We start from the raw sequence: 23328 nt of genomic DNA on the forward strand, positions 1-23328 counted from the left end.
GTCACTTTTTGTTACAAGAACTTTCTGGTGTATTTTTTTGCTGGAATCAAGAAAATGACCCCAGAATGGCTTGGGGGTTATTCAATGAAGTCACTAAGTGAACACTGGGTGTTCATGCCTTTTACGTAAGTTTAGTTTTCCTTTTCTTTTTTCTCGTTTAGCCCATTTGACTGCAACCTGCCTGAAACAGCACTTGATTCTGTAATTCTAATTATCCTATTTTAAAATTATCTCAGTTAAAACCGTCCATAAAAATCTCATGTTGGTTTATGTACCAAACACCTGCTTAACCCATTTCATACAAAACTACCTGACACTGTCCTTTGTTTTATGATACAATCTTTCAGTTTTAAAGTGTGATCTAAATTATAATCTTCAGTCGAAATTTCATGTTAATATATGATCCAAACACCAGCTTAATAATGAAAGATATACACTGAATCCCTGTTTATTCATGGTTTGGCATTCACAGTCCTGGTTATTCGCAGAACGAATAATTGTCTGTTGAAACTACCGCATATTTGTGGAATTATAAATATGGCCCACGATTTTTTATGATTTCTTTCATAGAAATATATATTTTTCACACTTTTTAAGGTTAAATCATTAATAATAATATACCGTATTTGCCAGTTTACTTGATGCCCCTTCGCACCTTAAGCTCCCTCTGATTAGAATAGCCACACACCACATCGCTTGATTATTTTAGAAACACGTACACTGTAAGATCTTGTATCTCTTATTCCTGCTTTCAGTCAAAGCTTGCTACTTAGTATAGTGACATCTATGTATATTTCACACACACACACACACACACACACACAATCTCTCTCTCTCTCTCTCTCTCTCTGCTGTATTTGTCTCTCAACAACAACCTCTCATATATAAATATATAGTTGAAATTTATAGAAAAACAAAAGTCAAAGACAGGTGTATGAACAACAATCGGGTGTGTATATATATATATCATTATTGTAGTATAGATTACTGTATCTAGTGGTAATACAAACTAAATTTTTCAAAAGTGTTTATTTTTAATCTCTGGTCAACCTCCCATTGATGGTATGCACATATTGGATGCAAGGAAGATTTGTTTTGTACATCAACCCCAATGGTGTTACTAATACTTATTTTATTGACCCTGAAAGAATGAAAAGCAAAGTCTACCTTAGTGGAATGTGAACTCAGAACATGAAGATGGACTAAATGCCGCTAAGCATTTTGCCTGGCATCTAATGATTCTGCTACCTTTGCTGCCTTACAAGTAAATATAATATTAAGCTTCTTAGAAGGATCTAGAGCAAGATTAAAAGTGGTTTGAAACTGACTTGCTTAAATCATTCCCTGATTCTGTGATTCTGACTGTCTGTTTTAAAGTGATCTACAGTAGAATCTTCCATTAATATCATGTTCAAAGCATCAGCACAACAACGACAAAGTATTTCCACTAAATTCTTCATTATTTTCAAAATTATTTGAAGTGAAGGCAGTGTATTTCAACAGAAATATAACAATAAGGTTAATTAGTTTTAAAACATAGTACATTAGACTTTAAGCTAGTAATTAGCAAGCTATAATTTCATCTCATCTAACATATGTTGGAGTAATTATTACGTCTTGAAATTCCTATATATCAGATTAATTTAAATTGTGTTGACTTCTTAGATAAGAAGATATTTTAATCAGTTGTTACATATATATAAACAGTTGTTACATATATATAAACAGTTGTTACATATATATAACATATTTAAAATATGTTAATCAAATGAGAAAATGAAAAAAATAAAATCTCTTACTTTAAGGGTAAAGTTTTGTTGACACAATGTGTTTATCATTAGTATGTGTCAGATAAAAAGTGTCAAATGTCAAATCTCTTGCTTGGTGGCATTCATCAACTGGTCATTAACTTTATTGACTACAAACTTAGGTGAAATGATTCTTGGCAGTTCAAGAAACAAACATGGACTCAGTCCAGTGGAATATCACTAATAAAAGATGCTAACATTAAGTACAGATTTTGAAACAATTCAATGAGGCGGTTGACCATGCCATCTCTAGTACCCAGTCCTTACCAATTCCAAGCATATTCACAAATGTAATTGAATCAAAAGCTCATGTAAGCAGTGTGCTAACATTTTGAGGTAAAAATAGGCAGAAGGTGATATAAACATGTTCTAAATTACTTGGTTATATTCATCAGGATTATGTCTATCCTGACTGACAATGGGATCTCCTACATTTCCAGGTGTACTTCCAGGTCTGTGAGACGGGCACAGCATTGTCTTTTAGGGATGTAGAATTGTGTTAGTTTGGAAACTAAAACAAGTGTATGCAAATCTTATATTTTGAGCACACTTTTGTATGGGGAAAAAGTATGGACTCCCTACATCAGATGTAAAAAGGAACTTGAAACTTTTCACATGCACTGTCTGTGCAATATCTGCAACATAACATGGCAAAATAAGATGTCAAATGTCAAAATTTTAGAAACATGATACCTCCAGTGTCAAAAGTATGCTGTTGAGAATTCAGTGTTGATGGGCAGGATGTGTTCAAATGCAAGATGATTGCCTTCCAAAAATTCTCTTGTAAGGCCATCAACTAGAGGGATTCTACAGTAAACAAAAAAGACCCCTGCCAAAGTATAAAGATAAGCTGAAACAATCACAGAAATTCCTGTAGCTAAATGTGACATCTTGGGAAAATTATTGGCTTGATCGATCTGAGTGGCATAAAATGTGTCATGATGCATCTAAATAATTTGAGTTGAAGAATCAAGAACTTACAAGAACTTTATCCTATAATCAACTGACCAATTGTCCAATCTCAGGCAAAATCAAAGTTAACATTGTCCCCATTGTAACTTCATACCAAAATCCATATTTTTCTTTTAATCCTTTCCTTCAAACACTCATAAATTCAAATTGACAGGAGTGAACCCCCCACCCCACCCCACAATCATCGTTGTCCTTATTGTTTTATTATTATTATTATTATTATTATTATTATTATTATTATTATTATTATTATCTTTTTTATATTTTCCAGATTATTTTTGACACCTGACCAAATAGATTTATTTATTGTACATTATTTTGGCTTTTTCCTTGATCTCACCATTGGATTTTTTCTATTCTTTGATACAACCCGACCATATGCCTTTGTTTTTGGATTGAGTTTTCATTTAATGAACTCGCAAATATTTAATATAGGTAAGCCATCAACTAATCTAAATCTGCTTTAATTTTATAGTGTATATTACTGTTTTCCTACTGGCCTCTATGTTTGCAAACATTGTAGAAGTGATCTTGAATTTAGTCCATTTGATGTGGAATATTACTGAGTAAGAATAGTTGAACCTAAATGTATTGAAAAAAGGAGATAAGCATTAAAGGAATTAGCTGTGTGGTGAAGAAGTTTGGTTCTCAATCACATAGTTTCAGGTTTAGTCCCACTGCATAGCAATGACATCTTGGGCAAGTGTTTTTTTACCATAACCTCAGCCCAACCAAAGCCTTGTGACTGAGTTGTGTAGACAGAAGCTGAAAGAAGTCTAACATATATATATGTCATCATCATCATCATATGTCGCTTTTCCATGCTGGCATGGATTGGACAGTTAAATGAATTCAGTGTCTGCTTTGGCATGGTTTCTACAGCTGGATGCCCTTCCTAACACCAACCACTTAACAGTGTACTGGGTGCATGTGTGTGTGTCTGCTTGTCTTCACATTATGTAATAATAGTAAAATGAATGTCACAACCAATGTCATTCATTTCTAATATTTTATGAAAATATGTCTGGCCATGGGGAAATATTACATTACATGGAAACAGGTAAAGGTTGGTGACAGGATGATTGCTCATCCAGCTGTAGAAAAATTTGCCTCAATAAATCTGTCTGATCCATGCAAACATTGAAAAGTGGACATTAAAATGATGACTGTTATATCTAATTTACATTGTTTTTTTAAATTTTTCAAAATATTTTAAGCCTTATAAAACTGAGCCTTACATACATTAGTCTCTGTATTTCAATTTTGCTGTGTAGTCAACTTTAGTTAATCTATGTGTAGTATTCTATTACTAGGTTATATAATTTAAACCATCCCTCCACTCTCTCCCACCCCTCCACACACACACACTCTCTCTCTCTCTCTCTCCCTGCTCTTTGATATTGTTTAAACCAATCACCTTAGTTCTCCAGCCTAACTAAATAAATGTATTTGTGCAAACTTTTTGTATAACCTTTGTTTCAGATATAAATTTGATAATGCTAAACAATTAACTAATTGCCCAGCTGTTGTTCTGTTACATAACTTGCATAGAAAACTGCAAATTAGGAAATGTTGTTATTGTATAAATATTCTCATTGTCTTTGTGAGAATATTGGTTTCAAATTTTGGCGCAAGGCCAGCAATTCTGAGGAGGGGATAAGTCAATTACATCAATTCCAGTGTTTAACTGGTACTAATTTTATCAACCTCAAAAGGATAAACAGCAAAATCAACCTTGATGGAATTTGAACTCAAAACATACAGACAGATGAAATGCTGCCAAGCATTTTTCCCAATGTGCTAGTGGTTTTGCCAGCTTAATATCCTTGTCCTTCTTAGAGTATTAATGTCATTTAGGAGACCAGAAAGAAGACAGTATAAATATTAAGATTATAGTTTACATTATAAGAATTTAGAAATTTTGTGAGATACAAAGTCATTTTTAAAGGTGGACCTCAAAGCAGATAAAGCTATGAATAATAGTATGCAGAATATTGGATTGAACCAAAAAAAAACTATTGGCAAAAAGTTTAAGATTGCCCATGGGTCTCAAACTCACATCTGTAAACACGACAGACATTTTATGCTTAAAGAAAGTGTAAATTTAAATCATATAGATAACCTTCAACTATTTTGCCTCCACAGGGATTTTTAATCCGATATTCTACATGCTATTATTTATAGCTTTATCTGTTTCAAATTCCACCGTTAAAAAATGATATATTTTAAAAGCTTCCTTTCATTTATTAATTATGTCCATGGTTGCTGGATCTTTGGATGTTAATAGCAATGCATTTCAAGAACTTGGTGATCCTGACCTTTGACCTCACAGAAGTTCCTCAATCTAGCATCGTGTGAATGTTGCTGTTGATGACTCTATATCTATCTGTTGCTTCCCTGTAACTCTAGGCTGGGTAGTTTTTGGGTACTATATCCCTTGACTATTACAAGTGCTATGTCCCCTCACCCCATGTTAGGTGAAAATTTGCAAAGTAGAAACAGTACTTTATATTTTTTTATTATCATTTTTATAATTTCTATATATTTATTTTATTATAAATGCAAAACAACACCTTGGAGGAATCGATGTAAGCTTAAATAATAAACCGCGATATGGCAAGGGATTAGTGCATACTTTGCCAAAAGAGTATTTGTTTCATTATGGTTTATTTGCACACTCCCTACTAACCCCTGTATCTAGAGCTGTTCATTTAGTCACTGCACGGGGACACTCATGGTAGGAGTTCTCTGCCCCAACCCTGTCTGGTGGTTTGGATTCAAGATTAAATCAAGTTTAATCAGATGACGATCAAATCCCTTACACAATCCATCTTAAAACCTTTCAGCTCTGTCCCTTTTTCTCAATAACCCTTGTCACTGATCCATTTCCTCTCCCTGCTATATTCCTCTCCTCTTGCATACCATCCCTTACCCCTTCACCTAGAATCATTACATACTCTCTCTCTCTTATTCTCCCTCAATTATAGGGACCACTTTATGCCCTTAACCTTGCAAGTTGCACCATTTGTTCTGATGCCATGAAAAAAGCAACCTGTACACTCTGTAAAGTGGTTGGTATTAGGAAAGACATCCAGCCCTAGAAATCATCCAAAGTAGATATTGATGCCTGATGCTGTTTTCTGACTCATCAGGTCCTGTAAAATCATCCAATCCATGTCAGTATGGAAGCCAGAAGTTAAATTAAGATGATGATGATGATGATGATGATGAATTCTAGTTTGTCATAAAAAGAGGTTTAGATAGTTTTACAGATTTTAAACTCATGTTGATTCTGATGTCTTCAAACCTTCTTTTTATCTTTCTGAGTGCATCTCGTGCTTTGTTTTATCTCTCATAACGTTTTCATTCTCTGTATTAATGATCTATGTACTTTCACCTCTTTGCAAATTTCAAATGTAAATTACAATGCAAAATATTTTGTGAGAATGTCAGCTTGATGACTTTGCATAGTAGAACCAAGCCCTTGGACAGTTTAATATTGACCATTGATGTGATATTCTGCCCATAAAAGGATATGATCAGTTCTCAACTTTACTACAAATGCTAAGCCTCACCCTCATTGAAAATTTCTCTTAAAGAGCATACATTCTCAATTTAGTAAGGGCCATATCACAAAAACCTGTGTTTCTCTTCAGAGCCAGGAAAAACTTCAGTGACTTCAGCCCCTAACAACTATCTATCCTTTACAAAGCTCAGATAAGTCCCACTATGGAGCATTGCTCCTACATTTGGTACAGTACTGTTGTTGCAAAGCCTCCAGACATCCTAGACCACATCCCCGCCACCACCATCAATACCATGAAAATGTCCATCTGACTAATTAACAAGAAGCTTCTGAATAATCCAATCTCAAACTTACTGATTATATTATTTATTTTATCTTCCTCTTCAGCAGATACTACAGTGGTCCTTGCTCCAACAGACCCAGCTACTCTCATGAACCTCCACTCAACCACTCCTGGCCCACTCATCTATCCTCCTCTCATCACCTATATTGCATCTAGCTAGTCTCATAAACCTCCACTCACCCACTCTAGATTCACTCATCTATCCTATATTGTGTGTAACTAGTCTCACAAACCTCACTCAGTCTCCAGGCTCACTCATCCATCCTCTTCTCATTAGTGAAAATATGTAATAAACATAACTAAATGCCTAATTAAGAAAAATAATCAGAATAAACATAACTAAAGGGTTGATGACATTGGTTTCAAATTTGAGGTCGACTTTTCCTTTCATCCTTTCGGGGTCGATAAATTAAGTACCAGTTACACGACTTAATCCGTTTGTTTGTCCACTCTGTGTTTAGCCCCTTGTGGGTAGTAAAGAAATGGGTTGATGACATTGGTTTCAAATTTTGGCAAAAGGCCAGCAATTTTGGGAGTGGGGGCAAGTTGATTACATCAACCCCACTGCTCAACTAGTACTTATTTTATCAACCCTGAAAGGATGAAGGGTAAAGTCGACCCGGGCAGGATTTGAACTGAGCATGCAAAGATGGATGAAATGTCATTAAACATTTTGCCCAACGTGCTAACAATTCTGCCAGCCCACTGCCTTAAAAAACAAAAAGATTGATGATATTGACATATCTGATTATCTCTGTGTATGGAGAGTGAAAGAAATTTAATTAGTTGGATTTTCAAAATTCTTGTTCAGGTACAGCTGTGTGGTAAGAAGTCTGCTTTCCAACCACATGGTTCCAAGTTCAGTCTCATTGTATGGCACTGTGGGCAAGTGTCTTCTACTATAGCTCCTGGCCAACCAAAACCTTGTGAGTGGATTTGGTAGCCCCGTCCCACTATCAGATACAGTGCTGCCACCAAACCAACATCCTGTTGTAGCAAGCAACCCTGGAAATATTGTACAAGGAACTGATGTTGTTGTAATATCAATAATACCATGTGACATATGTTGACCAATGGCAGCCCAATACCCAGAAACCATCTTGGGCCCCTCCTTATTCAGTCCCACGTGCCTGATAAGTTAGGTTTGTTTGATGAAACTACAAAACTTGCAGTTGCATTGAAATGAATCAAGCAGTTACTAAACAATATATGTAAACAATATATATATAATAGGCACAGGTCTGGCTGTGTTGTAAGAAGCTTGCTACCCAACCACATGGGATCTAGGTTCAGTCCCACTGCATGGTACCTTGGGCAACTGTCATCTGTTATAGCCTTGAGCTGACCAAAGCCTTGTAAGTGGATTTGGTAGACGGAAACTGAAACAAACCTGTCATGTATATATATATATATGATAGATCGCTAGCCACTACACATTCTTTATTTTCTCTCCCTGTTTCTTTCTGTGGAAGAACATAAGCTTGAAACGTTAAAAACTTTTTCACTTCCTGAGTGTTAAACTAATACATCTGTTTGTTGTCTACACCACCTGTCTTTGTCTTTTGTTTTTTTGTGAATTCTCCTATATATATATATATTATATATATATATATATGTATATATATATATATGTATGTATGTATGTATGTATGTGTGTGTGTGTGTGTGTGTGTGTGGTGTGTGTGTGTGTGTGTGTGTGTGTGTATGTATGTATGTATGTATGTATGTATGCATGCATGCATTTCTGTGTCTGTGTTTGTCCCCACCACCACTTGACAACTGGTGTTGGCTTGTTTACATCCCCATAACTTAGTGATTTGGCAAAGAATAAGTACTAGGTTTTTAAAAAAAATAAATATTAGGATAAATTTTGTTTGACTTGACATGTCAAGGCAGTGACCCAGCATGACTGCAGTCCAATAACTTAACCCTTTAGCATCTAAACCGGCCATATCCAGCCAAAAGTATTCTGCCTGTTTTATGGTCAAACTGGCCAGATCTGGTCTCTCACACCAACCCTACAATATCGTTTTAAAAATTAACAGCTACCTCATCAAAATCTCATAGCTACAAGATAATGCATGATTAGTTCAAAACAATGTGGATTAAAAAGCATTAATTTGGGCAGAATAATGCGAACACTAAAGGGTTAAAGGTGTTTTAGCTGTTGTTTTTAGCACATCCTATGACAACCCAACACCATCCTTGTTTCTTTGCCACTCTGACATGTATCTGTGTTTTTCAATATTTTTCTCCCCATAAAAACATTTAATGGAATGATGATGCAGCTAAGGCTGGTCCACTGCTGGGATTTAAACCAAAATATTGGACTGGATGTATTTTAAACTGATTTTTTAAAAAACTGGAAAAAGAATGGAACTTTTAGGATTGGGGGGGGGGTTAAAAAAACTCTTTTTCTTTCATAATCATATGAATTCTTGTGGATAGAACACAATTTTGCAAAAAAATTCTGAAAATTTCAAAAAATAAAAAAGTTATGAGGGGTTATATGAGGTGCTTAAACCAGAATTCCACTGATTATGTTATTTAAATTATGTTCCTTTATTTATAAAATGCACAAATTCTGTTCTGTTTGCAGGAATGTTCCCTTGGGCCATGATGGTCACGATGACAATATTCTTCTATCCTGACTGGCCGAGGAAAATCTTCAAAAACTTACCAGAATCCATCTCCTTCCAGATTCCAGAAGATGAACCAATCCAAAAAAGCAATCATTGTATTTATGCTGTAAAGGTAGAAATTTGTTGGCTTTCATCTCCATCATTATCATAGTCATCACCACCACCATTTAATATCTCCCAAAACTGACTGATGAATTTCCTATGGGACAGTAACTTAAGGATTATGGAGCCATGTTTTAGAAATAGAGGTTATAAGTCTAAAACAAGGCAACTAAAGGCAGTCTTTTTGATCTGGTTGATTATAATATAATTTCAAGCATAAAAACATTAAACAATAATTAACTTATGGCACATAAAATTCAGATTTTAGGAAAGTAACAATCAATTAGATATGAACCCAATTTTTCATTATTACTTTATTTTATCAACCTGAAAGGTTAAAAGACTTAGTTACCCAAGCAGGAGTAAAGACAGGGCCATCATAGTAGCATGATTGATCCTTGGGAAAAATCAATGCACTAGACCCTGTAGTATTTATTTATTTAACAGCGAGCGACAATATACGTAGATCATAATTGGGCTTTCAGATCTATGAGGCATCTGGGTAAACTGCCTAGTGTCCCTATACTTTTAGATGGTAGTGTAGTAGTGTAAAGGTAGATAACAAGTCATTCCTTATTGAAAGTGACCACTCATGTACTGACACTTGTGTGTGTAATTTGGGTTAGTTTCTATGGCTGGATGTCCTTCTTAGTGCTTTTCAGGGTATACTGGATATTTTCTCAAGGCACAAACATTAGAGAGATTGAGTATATATCAACAAGACAGTAGGCGTAGGAGTGGCTGTGTAGTAAGTAGCTTGCTTACCAACCACATGGTTCTGGGTTCAGTCCCACTGCATGGCACCTTGGGCAAGTGTCTTCTACTATAGCCTTGGGCCGACCAAAGCCTTGTGAGTAGATTTGGTAGATGGAAACTGAAAGAAGCCCGTCGTATATATATGTGTGTGTGTTTGTCCCCCACCAACATCACTTGACAACCGATGCTGGTGTGTTTACGTCCCCATAACTTAGTGGTTTGGCAAAAGAGACCAATAGGATAAGTACTAGGCTTACAAAGAATAAGTCCTGGAGTCGATTTGCTCGACTAAAGGTGGTGCTCCAGCATGGCCACAGTCAAATGACTGAAACAAGTAAAAGAGTAAAAAAAAAAAAAAGAGTTAGACAGGACAAGTGAATCTCAAAACTATGCTCTTTCTCTGCTCAAGAAAAGTCAACCTCCTATTAAGAATTTTTTGAAAAATCATCATCATGACTGTGTGGTAAGAAGTTAGCTTCCCAACCACATGGTTCCAAGTTCAGTCCCTCTGTGAAGCACCTTGGGCAAATGTCTTCTACTATGGTCTCAGGTCAATCAAAACCTTGTAAGTGGATTTGGTAGACAGAAACTGAAAGAAGCTTGTCATATATGTGTGTGTGTGTCTATGTTTGTCCCCCACCACCGCTTGACAACCAATGTTGATGTGTTTGTGTCTCTAATTTAGCTGCTCAGTAAAAGAGACCAATAGAATAAGTACCAGGTTTTTTTAAAAAAGTACTGGAGTTGATTTGTTTGACTAAAAATTCTTCGAGGCAGTGCTCCAGCATGGCTGCAGTCAAATGATTGAAACAAGTAAAAAGATAAACAATAAAAAAAATCTCTGCATTGAGAGGTTACAGCTCCAGGACCATGGACATGTTAGTAGAATATCATGGGAAAGAATTGCAAGACAGACCCTTGAAGCGAACTTGAACCAGCTGGAGGCCTAAGGGTAGGGCCAAGAACGTTGGATGATGGTTGGATGATGTCCATAGAGTCAGTTGGTCACAGCTGGAAGGTCTATTGATGGCTGTTGCTTGTGATAATCTATGGACGAGGTGCTTGAGGACACTACCCTCATGATCCTCCATAGAACAGTAGGCAGGAAAGATGGATGAATTGGAGAACATCATCTCTATGCAGCAATAATCAATAAAATTCAAGGAAAACCATGATTGGCAGCTGGTGTATCATGAGAAGATATATAAGGTTTTAGACATTTGTATCATTAGAAGTTATAGCTAATGTTTTATACATGCTTTACTCTAACAGCTCCATATTCAGTCCACAATGTTCACATGGATTATTATAAACCTCTTCCATCATTGGCACGGAGATGGCATTCATAAGGAAGCTGTCTTCAGTGAAAAATCTTCAGACTTTAGACCAGTGATCCTCAACCATTTTTTACCTATGGACCCCTGTGATTCCTATTTTACTCAGGAGGTGGGAACATCATTGTCATTCAATGTCTAAAAACTCTTATTATATTTTTATAATTAAATATTATTTGGAATTGTAGATAAAAGTAATTCAAATATTTTGTGTATCATAGAAATATAACCAATTTATTGCACATAAATTTTAATGACAAAATCTATGGATTCCCAAGGGCCATATGGACCCTAGTATATATAATATACCCCAGCTGGTGGTATATTATATATACTCCAAATACAAAAGGTATATTATTTGCTTCAGATAAAAGGAATGATATATCTTTAATATATTATTTACACTACCTGTACAACTTGTATCACCGTCACCACTACTAATACTAAATTCCACCACCACCTTCTACACCATTCTCCTTTATTTTTATATTATTCTCAGCTGAATTTATACTTATGTAAACCCACTAATATATGTTCATGGAGGACACCTGCTTTGCGTACATGTACAAATACATTTGTACATAACTAGGCACATCCACTCACATCAAAGTACGTTCTAATGTTGATACACACATACATACACACACACACACACACATAACACATACATACGTATACACACATTAAAGCCTGTTCTAATATTCATACAAACATGAAAGCATGTTCTAATATTGACACACATATACACTCCATCACACACACACACACACAACCACACACACACACACACACACACATGTATACACATATTCATGCACATTCTTATTACATGGAAAAATGCGAGCAAGAGAAATAATATTCTTATGATTATAAAACTGGAAAAATCAGGACAAGTTATTATACTTACTTTCAAATTTCTAATTATTAATTAATAATTAAAAAATGAATTTTTTTAAAGTGCAAAAATTATTTTGAGTTTTTTTTTTTTTTTTTTTTAACAGAAGTAACAAGTAATAACAAATAGAAGTAACAGCTTGTAATAAAAGTTTTAGTTTTCATAAAAGCTAATGTTTTCTAGATCTAAATATTTTATTTGAAATTTTATCCTTAGCTGCAATGTTTTAAGTAAAAATTTTCTTGTTCTGTACTTTACCAAACGTAATAACTTGTCCTGTACTTTTCCAGGTTTATAATCTTCAGAATGTTACATTTATATATTTGTTTTGCTAGATTCTTGATGTGAATTCGTGTGTTGAAACAGATTTTGTTGCATTTGGGGATGGTTATGTTGCCAGTTTAGCCAATGAAAACACATGCACTATATATTTGGTGTTCACTTGTTTCAGCTTTATTTTATATTATTAGTATTTCAGCTAGAGTTCTTTCATCACACTTCTGTGACCTCATCAGTGGTCCTTTGCTTTCTTCTTTCTTTCTTGTGTGTCTCTCCTTACTAATGATCTGCCATTTTGTATTCCTGTTGTATGTGTCTTTATTTGCACATGCATACATCCCTGTGTGTGTCTATGTTTAGTAAGTGTGTGTGTGTAGGGGAATGTGTATGGTGCTTGCATTATCAGTATCCCAGGGGATACTGATAATGAAGGCATCATAAAGACTCATACAACAGGAATATAAAATGGAAGGCCGTTAGTAAGGAGAGACACACAAGAAAGAAAGAAGAAAGCAAAGGACCACTGATGAGGTCACAGAAGTGTGATGAAAGAACTCTGGCTGAAATACTATTAATATAAAATAAAGCTGAAACAAGTGAACACCAAATATATAGTGCATGTGTTTTCATTGGCTAAACTGGCAACATAACCATCCCCAAATGCAACAAAATCTTTCTCTTGCCTGCATTTTCCATGAAATCCATGTTTTTTTTCTAGGCTATGCTAATTAATAATGTGTCAATAATTTAAGATTTTTACCTTATTGAAAATTGAATAATAAATTTAATAAATTTCTAAATAATATTTTAAAAATTAGCGGTGTTGTTGATAATTTTTTTCCTTACCTCAATGATGCCGGTAACATATATTAAAAGTCCCCTTATAGAACTATATTCATAAAAAAAGTATAGAATTATCACCCTCAAATTTGAGAAACAAACAATCATAATTCCTTGAATTGAGATCTATCATTTATGCTTAATTAAAATATAGTTTACTTTTAAAATAAAAAAGTTGATTATACTTAAATCCAATTTTTTGCTTTACTTATTTTTTTTCATGATATTTTTACCTCGCAATTTTTTTAATACAAATTTTTGTTCCATGGGATGAAAACTATGAAATTCTTCCTGCTTTCTTCTATCATTGGAGCTAAGATATATATATATATATATATGTATTGCTTTTAAAATAAAATAGTTATTTGGATCTAAACTTGATTGGAGGTGTTACTTACTCTTCTGTAAGGTTACTACAAATTTTGATGTAAACTTTTTTCTACTGGACCAAATCTCTATTTTTTTAATGCCAAAATATAGCTAGGGACCAGTCCTCTTCAAAGATGTTAACAATTTTCAATTCGGTTAAGAACTGAATTAGTGACAGAGTCTGAAAGATGCTGAATGTGAGTAAATTGCAACCTTAAGAATATTATTCAACTACAGTAGTAGTTAAATCGTATTACCACATATATATTTCTCCACATTCATCTTTTTTGTCTTCAAGCAAGAAATTTCAGGTGAAGGAAACCCATTGTCTGCAGGTGATGGAGAAAAATCAACATATGATTCAAAATCCAACCAAAAGCAACACAACCATCCCCAGTATTCTTTGCGCCATATTTTTTCCACTGCCTTCGCTATCTTTTATATCCTGTTGCAGTTATTCTTGCCATTTTCTCACTTCATTACAAAGGTTAGTAATGTGTTACAAAATTATTTAATCCTTTCATGATTCATAGTATCCTTGTATGTTTAGAAATAATTATCAGAGATTAACTCACCTTTTTGATATCAGCCTCCCTGAGACCATCCCTGAATCTATGATACAAACTTCCTGGTTTACAGTGATCTAAATAAAAGCCTTCCATCAAGATTTCATATTTATTTGTTCCAAGCACCAACAATAAGTGCAGCATATTTCAACAAAAATATGGTAACCATGTACCTTGTATGTGCAGGAAAAAGTGTACTTATTCTTGTTGTCAAAATATTTTTCAAGATTAAGCCTTTTGATACCTGCTGGCCTGCAACCACATCTACATTTGTGACATAAAATTCTTGTTTCAACCCTTTAACATTCAGATTACCCTGTCAAATGTAATGCTTATTTATTCATATTGTTTTGAGTTAATCATACATTATCAAGTAGCTTTAGTATTTTGATGATGTACAAGGGTGAGTCAAAAAGTAATGCCATTTTGTTTAGGATAGGTATAATTACCAACACAGGAACATGCATTATATATCAAAATGAAGCTGGTCCTTTGTGGATCACATCTCTACTTCTCAACATAGTCACAGTTTCTCTCAATAGCAATGTTCCACCTTTGAATGTGAGCATGTATCCCCGCCCCTTAAAATTCTGTTGACTGTTCTCTGAGCCACTTCTTCACTACAGTTTTCACTTCCTCGTCACTGGAATAATGTTTGCCTCTCAAACCCTCTTTCATGGGGCTGAAGAGATGATAGCCTGAAGGTGCTAAATCTGGTGAGTATGGAGGATGCGGTAAAGTTGTCCACCCGAATGAGGCGATTGTCTCCCTTTTCCTGATGCTTGTGTGTGGTCAAGCATTGTCATGCAGAAGGAGGACATTGTCGATTGGCAAGTTGTGTCTTACTCGGATTCTTGCTCTGAGCCTCGTCAGGGTCTCACTGTAGGCCTCAGAGTTTATTGTTTTTCCTTTTGGCAAGAAATCGACCAGAATGACACCGTGAGCATCCCAAAAAACAGTCGCCATGGTTTTTGCGCCTTGAACTTTTTCAGTGGTTGTGACGTAGAGTGATGTCATTCCATTGACTGCCTCTTTGATCCTGGTTCATAATGATGAACCCATATTTCATCACCTGTTATGAGCCTTCGAAAGAAGGTGTTGTCCCTTTGACTTTGTTCAAGAAGTTCAGTGCAGGCATTGACCCTGTCAGTCTTGCGTTCGGTAGTCAGCTCTCTCGGTACCCAACGGTCACACACTTTTGAAAAGCCAAGTGATTCGACAATGTTGTAAGCACTTCCATTGCTCACTTCAAAGTTTTCTGCCAACTCATCAAGAGTTATGCGCCTGTCTTCTCTGATCAGAGCATCTGCTTTTGCTTTATTGGCAGGATTCACAGAAGCGGACTGACAGTCAGAATGGTGTTTAATGGCTACACTCACAGTTCCCACCTTTTCATCTTTCAGACGATGGACCCACCTGCATACATTGCTATATCTAAAGTATTATCCTTGAAGACATTTTGTAATCATCAGTGAATGTTCTCAGGGGTTTCCCCCTCACCAACAAGATATTCAATCACTGCTCTTTGTTTTTGACGTAACTCTAAGGGGGCAGCCGTTTTGAATTTTCCTTACCAGCCTAAAAACCAGTCTAAAAACCTGAAAAGTAAGAAACAAAATATTTCAGAACGTAAATGATAGAATCATTTATAACTTGGAATCACTTGGCTTTTCAAAATCTTCACATGAAATAAAGAAAATGGCATTACTTTTTGACTCACCCTCGTAATTGTATATTTAAGAATAACATTGTAGTTAGATGAGAGAGGTTGGATCTGGCCAGTTTGAACCTAACACAGGTAGAATATTTGGGCCTGATAGGGCTGATTTAAATGTTAAAGGGTTAAAGTGATTTAAATTAAAACTTTCCATCAAAATTTCATGTTAATTTACATTCCAAACACCAGCTTAATAATGGCAAAATCATTTTACTAAATTTTTCCTTATTTTTGCATTAATCAAAATAAATGAAGTGTATTTCAGTGTAAGTATTGTTGTAGCTTCACTGTGAGTAGGGTCATGTGTTCTCTGTTTTGAATACATGTCATATCTACTGACATCTTGTAGCTCTGATGCACTATTGTCATCATTATCATCATCATTATATAACATTCATGTTCCATGCTGGCATGGGTTGAACTGTGTGACAGGATCCAATGGGCTTGTGGACTACATCATGCTCCAGTGTTTGCTTTGGCATGGATTCTACAGCAGGATTCCATTCCTAAAACCAACCACTTTACTGTATGTACTGGGTGCTTTTTTCATTGAATCAGCACTAGTGAGGTTGTTGTGCAGCTTGTGAGACTGTGAACCTCGGGAGAAGTGACTTTATGCTACAAGATGAGGAGTTTAAGTATGAGAGATGAGGGCCAAAGCAGAAACCAGTTTCTTGCTATAGAGGGGCTGCATGGCTACTCACATTTTAAATGAAAGGGGTGATAAGTGATTATGGTGTAGTAGGGAAGAGATAAATATAGTGGTGAGGAAGTGTCTTTCTGGACCCTCAAGGTACAAAGTGAGAAGAAGTAAATGGAGACAGAAAAATCAGCAGGTAGAGGTTGCAAGAGGGTATGAAAGAGTGAGAAATGAGGGCACTATAAAGCAAATGTACTTCAAATAAGAAAGCATTTAGATTTACTATAAAAAGAAAGATAACTCTAGAGAGATAAACATTGATACAGCCTGACAATTGAATGTCTCTTTTAGTTTATTTACAAAATTATTTGTAGCAAAATTGAATGTTTTTTGACAAAGAATTCTTTAACTCATGTTATCATTATTTAATTATTGTCAGAATGTTTTTCAGTATAGAATGATATCAAAGTCTCTTGATCTCAGTGTTGTTTTAATTTGGTGTGTATCGATATCGTTATGTCTTAATCTCAGTATGTTTTGGCATCAGTGTGTCCTAAACCAGTGTCTTGATATTGATGTACTGTATTATCAAAGCATCTTGACACCAATGTACCTTGATGTCACAGTATCATGATGTCAAAACGTTTTCATATTAGTGTATCCTAATTTCAAAGCATCTTGGTATCAGTGTAGCGAAGTCATAGTACGTTGATGTCATTGTGTCTTGATGTCAATGTACCTTAATATCAGTGATTCCTGATGTTGATATATCTTGATGTCAAGACATCATAATGTTAGTGTATCTTGATGTCAATGTGCCTTAATGCCTATGTGTCCTTAATATCAAAGTTCCTTGGTGACATCAGTATTTCTTGATTTTGTTTCCAGTGTCTCTGTTCTTTGGTGTTGTTGGTGTCCTTTGACACTGGTACATTGTTAATATCTGTATACCATTAAAGCAGTGGTTCTCAACCAGGGTCCATATGGCCCTTAGGGATCCATGTAAGATTTTGTGGTTAAAATTTATTGGTTATAATTCTACAACACACAAAATATTCTAACAAATTTTAAAATACAATTCTTAATAATCTTTAATTATAAAAATAGGAAGTTTTTTAAACACTGAATGTCTATGAGGGTCCAGTAGAGTAAAATAGGAATCAGAGGGGTCCACTGGCAAAAAAATAGCTGAGAACCACTGATTTAAAGAAAGAAAACCCAAAACAGAAAATTGTAGACATACTGATATATAATATATATACTGAAGCATGCATGATGTTGAGTTAGACAAAATGAACTGTGTGTACAGTAGATAGGGTCTCTTAGCTCATAAGACAAGAAAATGAGAAAACTGATATTCATTATTGTTTTTTTTTTGTTTTTTTTTTTTTTTGTTGCTAGGGTTATAATAATTGGACATCTGGTCTGTATGGATATTCTTGGGACATGATGGTTCATAGATGGAACACACAACATCTGCAGATTATGTATGTTGAGCGAGATACTGGAGAATCAGGATTTATTGATCCCATGGTGAATATTCATAGATTTCTTTGTATATATTTATTGTTATTGTTGTCAGTAGTGTTTCATTGTTTTTGTATTGTTTTGTTTTTATGCCTGGAAAGTTGATGGAGGAATAATTCAGGTTATGGCACGATATTTCACCTCTCACAAAGGAACATTGTACAAATAGCTCCAGAAATTTGAGGCATGTGTGTGTGTTTGTGTATATATAGATAATATATATATATATAAAGTTTTGAATGGTACAACAATGCACTATAATACAGACAATGGGCTATATACTTGTTGTAATTTAGTCATCCATAGTCTGATATGATATTTTGGAATAATATTCCTTCTTCAGATATTCTTGGAATTGCTCCATCTAAGAATATCTGAAGAAGGAATATTATTCCAAAATATCATATCAGACTATGGATGACTAAATTACAACAGTTCTTATAGTCTATTGTTTGTATTATAGTGCACTGTTGTACCATTTTGTACCATTCACAATTTTTCATTCTTTACAAACAATACTCTCCTATATATATATATAAATATATATATATATATATATTCCGAAAGTGGCCGTAGCCAGTACCGCATCGACTGGCCTCCGTGCTGTGGGCACATGACAAACACCATCCGATCGTGGCCGTTCGCCAGCCTCATCTAGCACCTGTGTCGGTGGCACATAAAAACACCATCCGAAGACCCGGCAAGACTAGTCAGGCCATAACCCATGGCCCCTACCTGGGACGTAGTCAGTCCACCTGTGCATACCTTCCTTCTTGTGACACTTGTGAAGACCTGTTGAGGCAAGTGAAAATCAAAATCAAAACAAATCAAAATAGATGAACATCAATGGAATCTGTATCTTTGTGGTACCAGTGCCGGTGGCACACACTTTGTGGTACCAGTGCCGGTGGCACACAAGAGAACCATCCGAACGTGGCCGTAGCCAGTTCCGCATCGACCGGCCTCCGTGCTGTGGGCACGTAACAAACACCATCCGATCATGGCCGTTCGCCAGCCTCATCTGGCACCTGTGTCGGTGGCACATAAAAACACCATCCGAAGACCCGGCAAGACTAGTCAGTCCACCTGTGCATACCTTCCTTCTTGTGACACTTGTGAAGACCGGTTGAGGCAAGTGAAAATCAAAATCAAATCAAATCAAAATAGACAAAATAGATGAACATCAATGGAATTTGTATCTTGTGGTACCAGTGCCTGTGGCACACAAGAAATCCATCAGTGCTGTAGTCAGTGCGGTGGGCACATGACAAACACCATCCGATCGTGGCCGTTCGCCAGCCTCATCTAGCACCTGTGTCGGTGGCACATAAAAACACCATCCGAAGACCCGGCAAGACTAGTCAGGCCATAACCCATGGCCCCTACCTGGGACGTAGTCAGTCCACCTGTGCATACCTTCCTTCTTGTGACACTTGTGAAGACCTGTTGAGGCAAGTGAAAATCGAAACAAATCAAAATAGATGAACATCAATGGAATTTGTATCTTTGTGGTACCAGTGCCAGTGGCACGTGGCACACAAGAAAACCATCCGAACGTGGCCGTAGCCAGTACCGCATCGACTGGCCTCCGTGCTGTGGGCACGTAACAAGCACCATCCGATCGTGGCCGTTTGCCAGCCTCATCTGGCACCTGTGTCGGTGGCACATAAAAACACCATCCGAGCGTGGCCGTCTGCCAGCCTCGTCTGGCACCTGTGTCGGTGGCACATAAAAACACCATCCGAGCGTGGCCGTTTGCCAGCCTCGTCTGGCACCTGTGTCGGTGGCACATAAAATCACCCACTACACTCTCGGAGTGGTTGGCGTTAGGAAGGGCATCCAGCTGTAGAAACACTGCCAGATCTGACTGGACTGGTGCAGCTTTCGGGCTCCCCAGACCCCAGTTGAACCGTCCAACCCATGCTAGCATGGAAAGTGGACGTTAAATGATGATGATGATGATGATGATATATATATATATATATATATAGATACATATACACGTGTGTGTATAAAATGCAAATTAGTAGGTCCAGTTCTCTGAAACTACTTTTGTGTGTTATATTTGATTCCTCTTACATCCACCTCTTCTCTCAGCACATTTGTATTCTGTCATTCAGACCCATGAACATGACACATCTAGCAGAGTAGGCTCACTCCATTTATTTAAGGCTGTCACACACACACACATCTATCCTGGCTTTTCTGATTTACCAAAATAAAAAAAATGAATAAAAAGAAAATGCTTCAGAATAGTAACTCATGCACCTCTTATAACATAATTTATTTGTTTTGTTTTTTTTCATAACAGTCTTCAGATTTTTATCTTTTGAACTTAGGGGGTTTGGATTGTGAAAAATATATTTTATAAAATTTCATATTTTTAATCTCCTTTCCTCATTGGGAGGTATGTGGCCTAGTGATAGGTGTTGCACACATGATCATTAAGATCATGGTTTCAATTCCCAGACCAGATTGTGCATTGCTACTTGAGCAAAACACTCCATTTCATAATGCTCCAGTGCACTCAGCTGTAAACCAGCAATAGCTGTGAAGTTAACCTTGCAACAGACTGGCATCCCATCCAGGTGGGAAAGCGTTGTGAACTCAGTCCTTTATATAATGTGGAAAGCAGGTTGAGTTCCAGCCTTATGAATCCTAGGGCTTACGACTGACCTAAGACCCTCATTTACTGGCAATATATATAATGCTTGCAAACATGCATGGCCTGGTTGTGTGATAAAAAGGTTGCTTCCCAACCACATAGTTCTGGGTTCAGTCCCACTGTATGGCACCTTGGGCAAGTGTCTTCTACTATTGTCTCAAGTTGACCAAAGCCTTGTGAGTGGATCTGGTAAACTGAAAGAAGCCTATCGAATATATTTGTGTGTGTGTGTGTTTGCCTCCCACCATCGCTTGACAACTGATGTTGGTGTCTTTACATCCATGTAACTTAGCAGTTCTGCAAAAGAGACTAATAGAATAAGCACTAGGCTTGAAGCGAATAAGTCCTGGGATTGATTTCTTCAACTAAAAAACCCTTTAAGGCAGTGCTCCAGCATGATCACAGTCAAATGACTGGAACAAGTAAAAGACTACACACCCATACACACAATATACACATCATCATCATCATCATCATAATTATCATTTAATGCTTGTTTTCATGCTGGCATGGGTTAGACAGTTTGACCACAACTGGCAAGCAAGAGGACTGCCAAGCTCTATTGTCTGCTTTGTCGTGGTTGCCACAATTGGATGCCCTTCCTAATGCCAAATAAATATACACACATACATATTTATATATATGTATATTCTAGCTTGTTGTATTTTTCATACAGTCTATACTGTTATTCCATTGTAGGCGTTTGCCAGAAGCAGTAAGAGGTGGCCACTTCATTCTGACATGGTAAAGCAGTATGCCTTATGTATTGAAAACAGGCTTGAAAATCTTGGTCTCAAGAATGTTGAACTCTATTTTGATGTTTGGGTTTCTTTGACGCAACGTTTCCAACAACGGTAAGTTGTGGTGGTCATTTGGGGTGTTGTTTGATAAGCCTGCATCAACTCATTCCTAAGAGAGAGAGAGAGAAGTTGGGGTGGGGAGAGAGATGTATATATATATATATATATATATTATATATAAGGGCTTAGTAAAATAAATTACTTTGCCACATACTGAACTCATTAGAAATAGCAGCTAAAGAAATTTCTTCAGCTATTTCTAATACTTAAAGAAGATCTCTCTCAGATAGTGTTTGCCTAAACTAACTCACAAAAGTATGGGGGAAAAAACATTAAAAAATCAAGTGCAAAGGTTATTGAGAACGTACGTTTCTAGATTAGTCAATTCGACATTTCTTTCTTCAGCTCAGAATTCCTTGAATCGGATTTTGGAACACTTAAAGTCGGGAGCATACCCTTTCGGCTTCTAATCACCTATAGAATTCTGCTCGAACTAAAAGTGCTATCAAATTCGAATATGCAAGCGAAGAATTTCTGCTCTCCCCTTTCCACCAGCGTGGGTTAAAATTGACAAACACCAAGTATTAACAGTGAAAACCGCAGAATTTAGCTAAGAGAGATGAATTATAATTTCAACAATTGAGGGTAAAATTAATTAATTATTAATCAGTTTCACCAAGTGTTCAGTATGTAAAGGGACCATTATAGGCGAATTCAAAATATTACATTATATATAAGGCTTAGTAAAATAAATTACTTGCCACATACTGAACTCATTAGAAATAGCAGCTAAAGAAATTTCTTCAGCTATTTCTAATACTTAAAGAAGATCTCTCTCAGATAGTGTTTGCCTAAACTAACTCACAAAAGTATGGGGGAAAAAACATTAAAAAATCAAGTGCAAAGGTATTTGAGAACGTACGTTTCTAGATTAGTCAATTCGACATTTCTTTCTTCAGCTCAGAATTCCTTGAATCGGATTTTGGAACACTTAAAGTCGGGAGCATACCCTTTCGGCTTCTAATCACCTATAGAATTCTGCTCGAACTAAAAGTGCTATCAAATTCAAATATGCAAGCGAAGAATTTCTGCTCTCCCCTTTCCACCAGCGTGGGTTAAAATTGACAAACACCAAGTATTAACAGTGAAAACGCAGAATTTAGCTAAGAGAGATGAATTATAATTTCAACAATTGAGGGTAAAATTAATTAATTATTAATCAGTTTCACCAAGTGTTCAGTATGTAAAGGGACCATTATAGGCGAATTCAAAATATTACATTATATAAGGGCTTAGTAAAATAAATTACTTTGCCACATACTGAACTCATTAGAAATAGCAGCTAAAGAAATTTCTTCAGCTATTTCTAATACTTAAAGAAGATCTCTCTCAGATAGTGTTTGCCTAAACTAACTCACAAAAGTATGGGGGAAAAAACATTAAAAAATCAAGTGCAAGGTTATTTGAGAACGTACGTTTCTAGATTAGTCAATTCGACATTTCTTTCTTCAGCTCAGAATTCCTTGAATCGGATTTGGGAACACTTA

The 23328-nt window shown here is 36.0% G+C and overlaps 1 protein-coding gene across 4 annotated transcripts in view; it reads left to right on the forward strand.

Annotated features, from left to right (window-relative positions):
• Nucleotides 1–23328, forward strand: part of LOC115214216 (vitamin K-dependent gamma-carboxylase) — a 76108-nt gene that overhangs the window by 38642 nt on the left and 14138 nt on the right. For 3 of the 4 annotated variants that reach the window (XM_029783328.2, XM_036504916.1, XM_036504914.1), the window contains exons 6-11: nt 19–125; nt 3052–3215; nt 9249–9403; nt 14165–14353; nt 18191–18322; nt 21681–21835. In XM_029783328.2, coding sequence (XP_029639188.1) covers nt 19–125; nt 3052–3215; nt 9249–9403; nt 14165–14353; nt 18191–18322; nt 21681–21835 — 902 coding nt within the window. Of the gene's footprint in view, nt 1–18; nt 126–3048; nt 3216–9248; nt 9404–14164; nt 14354–18190; nt 18323–21680; nt 21836–23328 lie in introns of all 4 variants that reach the window. The other variant, XM_036504915.1, reaches the window with a different exon arrangement.

Source organism: Octopus sinensis, linkage group LG7 (assembly GCF_006345805.1).
Source record: "Octopus sinensis linkage group LG7, ASM634580v1, whole genome shotgun sequence".
Classification (NCBI taxonomy): domain Eukaryota; kingdom Metazoa; phylum Mollusca; class Cephalopoda; order Octopoda; family Octopodidae; genus Octopus; species Octopus sinensis.